At 36.3% G+C, this 14741-nt stretch overlaps 1 protein-coding gene across 32 annotated transcripts in view; it reads right to left on the bottom strand.

The window, feature by feature from the left end:
* Positions 1-14741, bottom strand: part of Hdac9 (histone deacetylase 9) — a 604989-nt gene that overhangs the window by 394544 nt on the left and 195704 nt on the right. For all 32 annotated transcript variants that reach the window (XM_023709815.1, XM_023709817.1, XM_023709816.1 and 29 more), the window contains 3 exons: positions 7051-7173; positions 3334-3544; positions 2682-2899 (listed from right to left, as the gene is read on the bottom strand). In XM_023709815.1, coding sequence (XP_023565583.1) covers positions 2682-2899; positions 3334-3544; positions 7051-7173 — 552 coding nt within the window. The remainder of the gene's footprint in view (positions 1-2681; positions 2900-3333; positions 3545-7050; positions 7174-14741) is intronic.

Below are 14741 nucleotides of genomic sequence, written 5' to 3'. Positions count from 1 at the left end.
AATCCTTTTAACAATTATTAGAGCTCAATCACACCATTACAAATTTTATAAATATAGGTGGGGAGCCAACTACATTTAAACTGATGTTGGTTTCAAGGTAGTTTATCTTCTCTGTTCTCACTTCAATTTTTGCTTCCCTAAATCTTATCTTGAGAGAATAAAATTAAGACATTTCAAAATATTATTTGCACATCTAAATGTTCAAGTGTGCCTATATGTCCTCTTATAAGTATCTTAGGAGCAAAGACCACGTTTGTATGATGCATGGTATGATTTGCCTGTATTTATGTACTTAAAAGGTTAATGAATTAAAATGACATAAGTAGGTAATGACATGAAGAGATTTATGTGGTTATTTCTTATTAACGGACATTATAAGTGGTTAGGATACATAAATATATTATTGTAGAGAGACTTCTTATCTCTTGGCATTGAAGTCCTTGACTCAATGTGAAATAAATATTCTTATTACCTCAGGGAGAGAAATTGCTACTGTTCATTTCTTAATGGCTCTATCAGGAATACTTCAAAATAGGACGCAGGTTCAATATTTTTTTTTTACTAAGAGTCTACTCTGTTTCTTTAGACAACTAAGGCCAGGTAAAATATTTTCAGAATCTGGAGAATACCCAATGTCCATGTGGCACTTGATTAAACATATGGAATACATAGTTGGAGGAAAGCCAACTGGAGATCTGCTTGAGTAATCTAAACACCCAAGCTGAGAGGGGTTAACATAGAAAGATCAGCTTTTGACTTTGAAGTTTTCTGGTCTTCATTTTGCCTAATTAAGACAAGATTTAATAATCAAACCATTGTACAAACATATACCTAAAAGTATAGGTTTGCTTCTAATTTTGAGAAAAAATTCTTTACAGATTCCAAGGAATCAGCTCCACATGGGAAAAGCTTTCTGATAAGATTTGCTTTTGTCACTGCTAAAATGCAAATGCCTTGCCAGCTTTTTCATCTTAGTTTTTTTTTTTTTCTGTGACTGAGGTTAACATCTGCCTGTCAGAATTTCGAGTGTGATACCAGAGGAGAAAGATTCCCATATTAGCATACCCTCAGTTCAAGACAGGTCATAAACTCTAGGTCACAAAATAATTTCAAGATATTAAAATATCCTTGAACTATTTACAGAAATTATTTCTACGCTTTAATTTCAAAGGGACCTATTTACTTAATTTATTCACAGTGTAACATACACATCCACATATTTGGTGGAAAGAAAATCAGGAGTAGCAAAAAAAGATCATTTATAATCCAATACTAATTTTATAAGTAAACCCAACTCCAGATTAAAAGAAGCAAAAAGTAGGCTTCCAAATATCCTCTGTCATATATACAAATATATATATATATATATATGAATTCTTGCAGTTTTTCAACAGTATCTAGTAATTTCTGTATAGTGCTGAGACCAGGAACAGGCCAACCAGCATAACTCTACCATAATATAGCAAACCTATATTCAGCTCAATAAGCACGATGACGTTGGTCAAGGAAAGAAGCTAGCTCTGTCCCTATGAGAATAACTGGATAAAAATTAATTAGATAAATTTAGAGAAATGCTGTGACAACAAATAAGCATTAATCTGATGATACAGAAAAGGTCGGCATGGTGTAGTGAAAGAAAACTGGATGGGCAGCTGTCGAGGCTAGCATCCCCTCTCAGGAGCCACCCCCCGCACACACACACGTATGCACTATCTTGTAAGGCAACAAAAGGCTGGGCTCAAAAATTTGTGTTCTTCAGAAATGTGGGTCTTCAGCCTGCGCTCCTCCATGGCCCTGTGCTTATCAAGATGATAGCCACAAAGAAGAAAAAAAACCAGCAATATGTTCAATACAACTAGCACATGATGAAAATCCCCTTCTGCAACTATAAAAAAAAAAAAATTGAACGTTAGCCCATGAAAGTTTTTTGCTTTCTCTTCTTTTCTATATTACAATAAAACAAAGCATTTAATACTAAGCCAAAGGCTAGCTATTCATTTATAAGTAAACTGGATAACAATTTTCAACATAATGCCTCCAAAATGTACTTAGAGGTGACATAGGGAGAAAGATCATTGTGCTTACAGTTTTTGTGCTTACAAATTGATAGAAAATGCTTAATAGGCCTGTCCATATCACAGTACTGTAATCATTGTGGCCACTTCAACAAGGCAGTACCTAAGGATGTAGTATGATACAGTCATTTTCTGTTTCTGCTTCAATTACTTTTGTAATGAAAAGAGTCACAGTAAATAAAAGTAACCTAGGAGCATAAGAGAAATACCTCATTGGTTGACCTCGTGCTACTTATTATCCCTTGTGCAAAGTTTTGATGTGTTAACCTATCTCATTCAACTCTGTCTCAAGGTTTTCTACAAAAATGCCAAAAAATGGGAGTGCACTGACATGTGCCTGGGTGTGCTTATGTATTAAAACCAGCGCTCATTTATGAACTCTCTCGCTAAGCTCTGATCTCAATTTTGATGCGAATGTCCCATGGACAAAATGATGATGAAAATACTGATACTATGATGATTTCCTGGAGCCTACATAGCTGGTTAGGACAGTCATCTTTTGCTGCAATTAACCACAACACTCTCCCTTCACAGATCTGTTTCAGCGAAAAGAACCCAAATTTCTAAATTAGTGACTACAATACTTTAACTTGGATTGAAGCTTACTTTGTTCATGTGAATCTGCTGCTGGTATTGCTTCTGCTTCTCCAGGAACTGCTGGTGCTGCTGCTGGATGACCAACTGAGCCAACGTGCTCTGAGGCAAAGGCGCAGACTGGGTTCGGTTCAGGGGTCTGTGACGGGGCAATTTGTGGGGACCTCTAATCCCTGGTGAAATTCTCTCTTTTGTTGCCAAGGGAGACTGTGGATGTAAGGGAACTCCACCTGAAAAGAAAAATGTTTGAGTGTGAGTGTTCATGTTTATATATATGCGCATACACAGATATATTCACATAAAACAGTAAGAAAATAGAAGAAGCTACTTGCTAGGCACACATTTGAAGATCATTGGGTTGGGTGCTAGGAGATAGAAGTGTCAAGGTCTTGAGGGGGATGTGTCTGACCATGTGACTCATGAGTATCAGTAGTGCAGTGGGGTACACATGAGGATGGAAAGAGGAGCATTTGCTCCCCACTCCCACCGTTGGACATGGAGGAAAACATAAAGATCATGGCCTTTCTCCAGCATACCAAGTGTCAGGGAGACACCTGGATAGCTGCAGAAATTATTAGGCTCTTGACTTAAAGAGACATTACACTGGGTCCCTCATAGAAGAAAAGGCCTAGGAGAACCTTCATATGGTGTCATTGCTGATTACCCGCCACAAGAAGCTTTTGTTGTCGCATCTGTTCTTTCAATAGTAAATGCTGCAGGAGCGCTTGATGGCTGCTGTTGGGCTTGCCCTCTAACGTCACATGTGGATGGCTTGAAGACGCCGAGATGCTGCCCCCGTACTGCCCGGGCAGAGCAACGCCTTGCCTGAGAGTCTGTGTCTCACACTTCTGCTTTTCTTTGAGAGAATTTGAAGCCTGGGTCAAGAAATAATGAAAGTGTTAACTCCTTTCAAGCACATGAGTCAAAGTCTCAACATCACTAGGTCTCTTTCTCGGGCCGTAATTTTTTCAGGCAAAAATCCAGCCTACTGAATGAGTAAGGCAAGTGGATAAGGAGACATTAAAAAAAAAAAAAAAAAAAAAAAAAAAAAAAAAGGAGAAGAGATGAAAACAATTCAGTGAGGTTGTTTTTATTTTAACAATAAAGGTATGTTAGATACAAAATTTCAGTAAGACAGGAAAGAGAAGTTTTGCTGGTCTAGCATATGCCATGGTGGCTATTTTTATATAAATAACAATACATCTTATACTTGAAAATTACCCACAGAATGGAAATAGTGTGTTTTCATGAAAAACATAAGTGAGAGAGGTAACATATATGTTAATTAAGTTAACTAAGTCATTGTACAATATGCATATGTCCATGCATCATATTCTAATCCATAAATATAAATAATTTTATATATCAATTATGAAAAATGCTAATTTCAGACTATAGAATGATAAGCTTACTTCTAAATATTTTAAAATATGTTGCTTAAGTGAAAGGTATGTTGGAAAGGCAACATTTATTCAAGTAGTTACAGACTCTGTTAAGATAAAATGGTCTGTAATACCTCTAGTGGAGCTACAAGCCAAAGAAACACTCACCCTTTTTTTACATGTGCTCTAATAATTTCACTGAGCTCTCTATTTGCAGTATTTAATTTCTAAAAAGAATTTTTAAAGACAAATCAATGAAAGGAGGTACAAAATATGCCATTTTTTTTTTTTTTTGTATTTTTAGGGAAGGATCTACAGGGTGTTCAGGGTCTCATTACTAGATCAGACTCATAGTGATCCACCTGTTTACAGCCTCCCAAGGGCTGGGATTACAGGTGCATGCCACCACGCACAGTCTCAATTGCCATCTCAGTGCGCGCCAGGTGTGGGGCTGGCAGGGCAGGCCTGGAGATCGAACTCCTGGCCCCTACCCTGCTTGCAGGCATGCCGATTTGATTTGAATGTTTATTTTATATTAATTCATAACAGAACTCTAAGTCTCCAGTATTAAAAATGACACTCCAGATACTTTTGTATAATAAACTACATGTGAAATCAGGTATCAAATAAAAAAGCTATTAAGAACTTGAAATATATGAGAACACAATAATAAGGCAATAATAATTATATCATCAATGGCAATAATGAATTATCCAATCCCCAAATTTTAATGAATGGTGGTCAATTTGGTATTACAAAAGCAGAAGTATAATATCTAAAAATTATGCGGCATGTTTCTTTTCAAAACTCATGTTTCATCTTTCAAAATTGCTGTGCACAGGGAAGCAAAGCAATTTTCAGTGATGGAGAAATTGAAGGACAAAGAGGTAAATGGTTTGTCTGAGTCACAGAGTCAATGCAATGTTTAATCTAGGAGTGAAGGCTGGTCCTGGCCTCTTTTCCTTCAAATTTCCCACTATTCAGCAGGGAAATTGAGTATTAGAGATTCTTTTGCCAGAAAAATACTAAGCTTGAGAAATTAATCGTGATGGCCTCATCCACACCAAAATGGAAGCAAAGAAAAATGAAACATTAATCCAAACCACATTGGTTTATTCATCCAATGGCACCAAATTGTATTACCATCGAAACATTAAATGGTCTGGCTTTAGTACTTGGTCCTTTGGGAAGATATTTTCCCTGACCACATTAAACGTGGTGGATGAGTGAATTAGCAAGGAGGAGGAGTGTGGAAGATGTAAAAAGCAGCGGCAACAAAATGCCTCTTCATGTCTCCTATGCATCTGAGTCAGTATGTACTTATCCTTGGAAGAGATAAAAAAGAACAATTTTAATAAGTGAAGATTTATTTTTAGTTTCATTCCTAATTTCTTTTTTATTTACATTAAAACTGATTATTTAGAAATATCTCATGTGGAATTTCAAGTGCATATTTGAATTCAGGAAGATTAATCCTTTTCTCTAATTTTGAGGTATAAAACAGCATCTAAATTTTGCTTTCTCCTCACTGGTACAAGATGATAATATTATGTAACATAACATATTCTATAAAAATCCAGATATAATGAAATAATGGCTATGATAAACTGTCCCTTAACTTTGATTTTATAATATGTACTAGAGATATACATGCATCTGATAATGCTGGACTCAGTATAGGACTTGCTAATAAAGACTGACAAAATTAGGGACAAAGGTTGGAACAAATATGCCTTTAAACCTAATGTATGACATGACTTCTATATATATACAATTTGCTAACCTTTCAAAGATACATTATTGTGAACAAAGCCTGCAAATCTTTTTACACAATAAACTATTGCGCAACAATAAAAAAGCTAAACTTGAGGCTTTTAAAGGTAAATGGACACAACTAGAGATCATACTCATAAGGGAAATAAGTCAGACCCACATGTGTAAATGTGACGTTGTCGTGCTAGTGTAAGAACCTGAAAGAGTAAATAAAATCTGAAAGGTACTACAGATAATATGAAAGGGAAAGGATCTGTTCAAAGGGAAAGAACAACTGGGGTGAAGACAAGGACAAAAGAAAGACAGAAGGAAGAGCAGATAACAGTACTGCTGATGTCTGCTGGTCTAGGAGCTGTTAATGCTTAAATTATTTTTCTTTTCCTTTGTAATTTCTTATAACTTCTTAAAACCAATTTTGCCTTCTTATATCCAGTAATCTAAACTATTTTGAAGACAACATTATACAATATAACAACCATTATTGAATTCCTACTATTTTGTTGAATAAACCTTTGTATCTTTTCTAATTTTTTTTAATTCTCTTTTTAAAAAATTTTAAAAAAAGAAATTTTAAAAAAGGAATGAAAAAGAAGATACATATGAAATAATTACTGCTATTTTTTGCTAGAAGAACAATTACTTTCAAAAGATCCTATTTCAGTGATCAGGGTCTTTAAACTAAATCTGTGAATCTTCAAGGAATAGTTCACTGTTGTACTGAGAGAGTTTTCCAGATACGCACTCTTCAGGACCACAGAACCAGTAACTCCAATTCCTGAAATACAGTCATTCACAAAACAAAGTCTGTGAACATATGCTGCTGTCTTTTCCAAGCTGTGACTCTCAGCACTGGTTTGGGGTGTGTTCCCAGGTCTGGCACTTGCTGGCTCTGCAATCTCCAATTTTTAATCTCAGTTTCCTCTTTATAAAAATGTGAAGGGCAATCTCTGTTTCCCAGGATTGTTCTGTGGGACTACACAAATAACATACCTGGGAAGTTTTCTTTTAAAGCCACACACCATTCTGAAACGTTATTTTCATAAAGAATTATGTCACCCAATATAATTCTGTGCTGTGAAATCAGGCTGAATACCTTAGAACACTGCAGTAAGTAGCAAATACTGAAGAGCCTCATGCCAATGGGATTCTCTCAAGTCTTAAATGTACGAGAAATGAAAGTGTTTCCCACTTGGGCTGGTCGAGGCTGAGGCTGTGCCATGACTTACGTTGAGCTGGGATGACCCTGCTGGGAGTCCCAAAGTAATGTTGGGTAAAGATGGAGAGGTATAAAGACTCAGCAGGTTCATGGAGTCTTCATGAATTAGAATGCGTTGCTGTGAAACCAGTTGCTGTTAAAAAAATAAATAAAAGAAGGTCTTAAAATATCACAGTCTCGCCAATTTTACTGGAAAATAATCCAATTTCTGTGAGAAGCCTTATGTTATTATAGTTAAGAAAAATACAAGAGCTGATCAGAAAATACAGTATGCATAAATTTTGAAAAATATTACAGTTCTATATAGACACATGGACATTAATACAATCAAAAAAAATGTCTTCTCATTGGGAGTACTTATAACTTCTTTTTTACCCCTTTTGCAAATTAATTTTATTGGTACATTTTATTTATTTATTTATTGCAGAACCAGGGATTGAACTCAGGCCCTTGTGCTTGCCAGGGAAGCGCTTATTCCACTGAGCCATCTCCCCAGCCCCTATTGGTACATTTTAGATATACATACTGATCACATTCATCACAGGGAATTTCTTGTCCCTTTATGAAACAGCTTTGAAGTCCTCTTTCATGAGTATCTTTACAAAATGTGATTAAAAATATGGCAAATGCAGCTGCCTGGTGCTACACAATGAAAGGACAGGGCTATAAAAATATTTGCTATGTTCTCATCCACCTCGTCCTCAAGATCAGGCACCAGGTAGCTGCTGGCTCTTCCTCCAAGTCAAAATGCCCATGAAAGGGAAATGTTTGGGACTGATTCTGGACACCAAGGCAGCCAAAACAGCACAATTAGAAACACTCACAAAAGAGAACCTTCAGAACTGCTTAAGAAAGTGGCAGGGACAAGGGGACAAGTATCTTCAGAGAAAGGGGAAGAATTTCCGGGGGGATTAATGGCAGTGAATCTTTTATTGTAATATTTTTTTCAAAATTCAAAATTCATCATGTTTTGAATACACCTCATATTTAAGTTCCATTTTATGACTTCTGTCTAAGAGCTATAACGTCATTTAAAAATCAAATAAAATTTTTCACCATCATTTACAAAATCTGAATATAGGATTTCTATGTTCATTTTGAAAAATTCATTTTTGGAATGCTGGCCTAATGGGACATACACAATATGTTTATAAGTTACTTCACCATATAATAATCAAGCAAGGTAATTCTGATGAGTATTTATATACTTTTTAAAAAAATCTAGTCTAACAAATATATGTATACCGTCATAACCATTGTGTTTATTTCAGTTAAATGCCATTTTACTGACAGGAAGCTCATACAAGAAAGTCCTAAAAACCACATGTAGGGTTTAAACAATAATTATACCTTTTAATACAAAACTTAAGCATATAGAATTCTTTGTGTTTTTATTTTTAGAGCATTCATACTCAGAAACCAAAGTAAATGTTAAAACATTATCAGCTCCCCTCACGACAATAGCCTTCATTTACAATGAAATGCTCTGAATGTTTTGGCATCTCAGTGCTTCTTACAACAAATACCTTTTTTTAAAATCCAATACTAAGAGTCATGTTTTCCCACATGTGGCCTAATATGGTTGCTTGAATTACATTTTCTGTTTAACTCTTGCTTCCCTCCCAGAGCTTTTATACAATAAGAGTTACAAAGGTCTTATTAGACTAAGGAACTCTGGCCTGATATGGTCCCCAAGGGAACAACATCCCTGAAAAAGAATACTCCATGTAACAGTATGACACAGTGACTGCTTTCTTCCCAAACAAAAAGCATATGGGACTCCAATAATAGACCACCTCCAAGAGGGATATTGCACACACGGGCTTTGACTAAAGTAAATATAATAACTTGTCAAGCATGTTTGGGGGAGCTGTATATTTTCCTCTGGACAAACCTGGGATATCAATTAACTGAGGCAAATATCATGGGCTAATACAATGCAACCTCAGAATGTCACTGAAGAGTGATGCGCCACCAAAACACAGGATGTTATTTCAAAACATCATCTCAATCATAGGTCTGTTTGGAGATGAGTCCTTGCCCTAACATAATAAAAGCAGAAGGGTAAATGTGCTTCTGCTTGTAACCTGGAGCTAGCTCCAAGCTAATTCAAATTTTTTTTTTAAAGACTATGTCAGGATTTTCTGCATGAAAATTGAGAGTTATAGTGAAACTGTTAACATTACATTGACTTAATTATATTTCAAAATTTGTCAGCATGAATAGTGTTGAAAAATATTTTTAAATTATACTGTGTGGTATTACATTGGTATTTCAAGAGCTATTAATAGTAGTTATATTTGCTTATACAAATAAGCTTTTAACATCAATTTTACTATAGTAAAGACACATGACCAAAACCAGAAAGAATGTCTAAGAAAGTAAATATAGTTTAACTAACTTATTGGCAGCAGATAATAATTTGAAATAGAAAAGCATATATGTGTGGGAAAATTGAGTATTTAATATAGAACTTTTGGTTAAGTTTGTTTATGCTCAAGTTTGAGATCTGACAGACTGTGCAAAGAATAGCAAAACAAAAACAAAAGCACCATAGACCTCAAAAAGATAACAAAAGAGGTTATCTTTGTTTCCAGGAGCGCATTTCTGTGATGTTATTGCCAGAAGCTGATATGCTAAAATGAGAAATAGGTTTCTCTTCAGATGGGACAACAGGGGCAGTACATGGGCTGCTGACAGCAGCTCTGACTACCCCGCGAGGAATGGGGGATATTCCTAGGTTGCAAGTGCAGACCTACAGTTTCACATAAAAATTAAGTGGCTCCAGGTCCTGGAGGGGTGTACTGATTTTCAGCACCTAATGTGGGCCAAATGCTGTGCCGCCAAGGAATGTTTGCAGGTTAACCTATCTTTTGTATGCACTCTCAAGACAGCACGAATCTTAGGGTGTAGATAAAAAATGGAGGACAAGGAACAAAGCAATTTTGATCCTAGTGGGATCAGCAGTGAAATTTAGGTTCTGCTGCAGAAATGCAGAGTGCTCTGTGCTACTGTTGAAGGAGAGGGGACATAAAAACAAGAATGGCGGCTGCTCCAGAGGATGAAGGGGTGAAACTCAGGCTCCATGGCTTAGAGAGAGAATGAAATGCAACTGGGAGCCAGCTGGCCTGAGTAGGAGGAGGAAGTCCCTGTGACTATGAGGATTTACAAGTTATAAAGACAATTCCTGAGGTGGAAGGTAAGCGGTGTGTTCTCCATGCTTTCAGGGATGGATAGATTTTTCTACAGAGAGAGATTAAGTGGAAAAACATCGTATCCTAGAAACTTCAGGGATTTGGGCATTGATTATTTTATCCCCTTTGAATTGAGATAAGGAAATAGGTAGAAAGATTAGGTAGACTTCTGATGTCTAGAATCATGCTTATCCATTTTCTTCAAATTATCTTCCTTAAATACAGCTTGTTTCAGAAAGGCTTTCTTCTAGGAGCAGCCTGCCTATTTCAAGTTGAAGTCTCAGCAAAATCTACATCTGTATTCCATACTGTTGAATGCAGACAAATTGTAAGGGGAAGCACTTCATTGAGAACATGGAGGATTCTGACCAGTATTCTTGCAAGGCCAGATGACCACTCTGTTTGGCACTGTAGTGAACTCATACAATTTTAGGCAGAATCAGATTTTTGCTGGAAGCAATCTTGACAGTGATCCAGTTTTTTACGAGGGGTATACTGAAAAATGCCACAATTTCAGTTTAGAACATGAGAAAGATGGTTTTACTTTTAAAAATTCTCATAATTGGATACTTTTATTATAATTAAATAAAATTGAAATACTAAAATATGGTTGGCTATCAAAACCTGCATAAAACAATTAGGAGTAACTTCTCTGCATTAAGTAGATAATGTTGAGTGGTATGCACACAGGATCTCCTCTATCTTAAAAATTTACATGCTAGCCTACTTTCTACATAAGTACAAGATTAAGTCAAAAGACTCTTAATTATGGCGATAGTTACAGTTAAGTTAAAGAGCTCTGATGACAAACAGGAGGGTGTTAATTTAAAGGCAGGCTTGGATAAATAACCAGCATTTCACTGGGAACATGGCACCGGGAAGAAGGGTATAAACTGAGCCTGGTCCCTGTGGGTGGGGTCTACTCACATTTTAGTAGGACACTTCACAATTTTCTTCGATCTTTTTTCTATTACACCAATTGGAAGAATATCTTATAGGTGATATTCACAACTCAGATGAATAAAATATACATGGTTTGAACTTTCATCATTGAAAATAAGAAATTAATTTCAATTAAAAAAACTCAATGTAGACTAATAGTATTTCTGATAAGAATTTAGTGGTATAAACCAAAATAGTCATACCAAAGGCCAGGGATATAGCTCAGTGACATAAGCACTTGCCTGGCAAGCATAAGATCCTGAGTTCTATCCCTGGAACCAAAAAAAAAAAAAAAAAAAAAAATCATACCATTCACCATGACCTAGAGATTCTTTAGCTGTGAATCACAAATTCAAGACATTGCTTCATTAAGTTGTAAGGATGTTGATGAGTATGTATTAAAGGGTGTGTGTGTGCGCACATGCGTGTGTGTGTGTGTGATGGGTGGGACTGGAGGCTATCATCACATCTTGGAGAATGAATAAAGTGGAGCAGCACCAAAAGCATTCATAAAGATACAAAGAGACCTACACCCAGTGCTTAGTGATGAAAGAAGTAAGATGAATAGCATACATAACACTACTCTACTTACATCCACTTTGCACATGACATAAGAATCCATGTAAACAAAAACAAAGAAGGAATGGCAACCTATGGGGCAAGGAAGATGGAAGTTGAGAAAGAGGCTAAAATGGAAGGAATAAATAAGGCAGAGAAACAGGAGAGGATGAAGGGAGAAAGATAAATGAACGCTTTTCTTGTAATGGGAAAAGAGGTCAAATGATTGCCTTTGGTGAAATACCAGCTATGAAAACCATCATTTATATTGTAAGGAACTTGTAGGAAGAGCAGATGTAGAATTTTCTGTTTACTCTCTATTCAGAATTACATACAACATGCATGAGAATCAGAAGAATAAAAAAATACACATAGACTGATGTTTTCTCTGTTTTGTCTGCTACTTCAGCTCAATGACTGGCTGGCCAGGAGATGGAGGCAGCCACCCACCTTCTTGGAACCAGATGATTTAGTCTAAGACTGAAGTTCCCCTCACTATCTCTATCAGGTAACAACTGTGTCTATCAGAATGGTATATAGGAAGACAGGTTTATAAAACTCAATCAAATTTGACTTCCAAAGGTCTCAAATTTCCAAATTTAAACTATCTAAAAAGAAAAGTCATGTTAAAGAAAGAAAATTCTTCAATCATTCAATGATTGAAGAATTTTGCTTATGGTTTTAACAGTATTGTTCCAGACTGTATTTATTTTCCACTCTTCTTTCAGTTAGCTGATACAAAGGCAAAAGCATTAAGAATATATTAATATGAAATATATGAGAGACCTTAGCTAAGTAAAACATTTGGCAGCATTTGCATTTGAAGGGTTTGGTTTTCAGCTCTGCATTGATGTCTTGTTAAAGAGCCTGCTTTACATTATTGATTCACACTGTTCCTAGTAAATGATTAGTTTTTCATAGCAACCACTTTTCCAAAGAGGCAAGAAATATGTTATATGGGCTGTCATCTACAATCATAGCTCTACACCCACTGAGAATCAGGCATAACAATCACAGCAAATGTCACAACAACTATTACGAAACAACAGGCAGATGAGTCATGTGAGACTGGGCAAAACAAGTGACATTTCAAATGTTTTTGGAACACTTAATCTTATTATTAGAATCCTTTTTAAAAAAATTATTTACATCTGTTGGAAAAAATTCTTTAGAAAATAGCAGAGTAGAGACAGCCACTAATGCTCCACTAGAAATAAACCAGCAGTTTGGCTACTGTTAAAATAGCTATCAAATAAATCTACTGAATTTAAAATAATGGTGTTGATATCCATGGAAACATATTTGAACCCACAGGACTAAAATATTAACAATAAAGTAACTAGATAGGTAAAGACATCTCTGACTGGGGTTGGAAATAGAAACCCTTGAGGTTTTTGCTCCCCAACCAAGTTTACAAATGAGTAAAGCAAGTAGATCTAACATTCTGAGTTCTGGGCTGGAGCATATGTAAGAAATAGAACAAATGGAACAGAAATGGTCAGAGCAGATGGAGACTCACTCTCGCTTGAGAGTTGCTGGCTGGAATACAAACAGGCTAATGAGTTTTCCCTACCAGGAGTCAGCACTGATAATAACAGCAAAGATGAACTTGTTTCAAACGTCACAGTTTATCACCTATCTTACAAGCACTGGCTTCTTAAAATAAATGTATTTGGCCTAGGTATCACTACCTTTTTATTAGACTGATAATCAGAAGGTCAGGGAAGTTGTGGCCAATTGACCAACGCTGATGTCGAGTAGCCAGGTTCATGGCCGGCCTCTGGAATGGAACACTGACCTACGCATTCCACAACATAGGCTGTTGCCTAAGTTTTGACTTAGGAATACATTCTCCTTCAACCTCTATCTTCCTTTTAACTAAATTAGATAAGACATGTGATTTATAGACAAGAGAGCTTGTGCGCACTGAGGGCTTAATAACTTTAATAGGGCCCTACATTCCTGTTTCCTAAGCAGCAAAAGGGTTAGACCACTATCATTTACATGAGTTGTGTAAGAATCAGGTGATGTTTTTCTACTTTCTGGTCACAGAATAGGGGGATCATTCAAATATATGGTGTTACATTATTTGTACAGTAAAAACTATTGTTTCAGCAAATTTTGCAGAGTACGCCTACTTTGGAGAAAATATATGCAACCAAGTTTTGAGCATATATTGATGTAAATAATAGGTAGCAAAACATTTTCTGCTGCTGTGAAATTACATTTTATTATTAATCTGAGGAGACATCTGTAAAAGTCATACCAAATTCTAAATGACAGTTGATCAAGTATGGCCAAAGATATCGGCCCTTCTCTGGCTTAGATGGAAGCATTCTGCGATACAAAGCTAGGATGTTAATTTGCTGACAATCTGGGTTGGCATTCTACTCCTCTCTCCTATCCAGAATGAATTACACTACAGAGTTCTGTCAATGTAACGCCGCAGAGAACCACATGTTAGTCATCAGGGCTGCATTTTTCGTTCTGGGCCACAGAGAGGCTACTCATCAGTGCAGAAAGGTCTGCCCACCTGGCCTGGGAGAGCATAGTTCAGGCACACAATTAATTCATTATGCGCCAAGTCACTGCTTGCTTTTGAACTAGCCTTTGCAGCTTTGGAGGCAAACGTCCTGTCACTGACCTGGAGAAACACCTCTACCCTTTTAAACTCCATTAAATCACATTTCCTTCTGTTTTGTTTTGCTTTCTTTTTCTTTTTTAACGGTGGCATAGTTGGAGAGGTCCATAATGATAGGATATGTTCAACAGTTAGCTGAAAAGATTGGGCATCTCAGCAGATAACTTGTAGCAGATAACTTGTAAAGGATTTAGGAATATAAAACTGATTAAAAGAATATAATCAAACTGACTTAATTTACACCCCACCCCCCAAGGCTGAACACTTCATTTAATTTAATGGGCCCCAAAAAGATTGAATTAAAGAGAAAAAAACTCACTATATCCATTATTTCCAATCTCACCAATGTGTATTTCTTGGTCAATC

Source organism: Octodon degus, unplaced genomic scaffold (assembly GCF_000260255.1).
Source record: "Octodon degus isolate 3935 unplaced genomic scaffold, OctDeg1.0 scaffold00015, whole genome shotgun sequence".
NCBI lineage: Eukaryota > Metazoa > Chordata > Mammalia > Rodentia > Octodontidae > Octodon > Octodon degus.
Note: the sequence above shows the minus strand (reverse complement) of the source record. Positions and strands in the feature narration are given on the sequence as shown.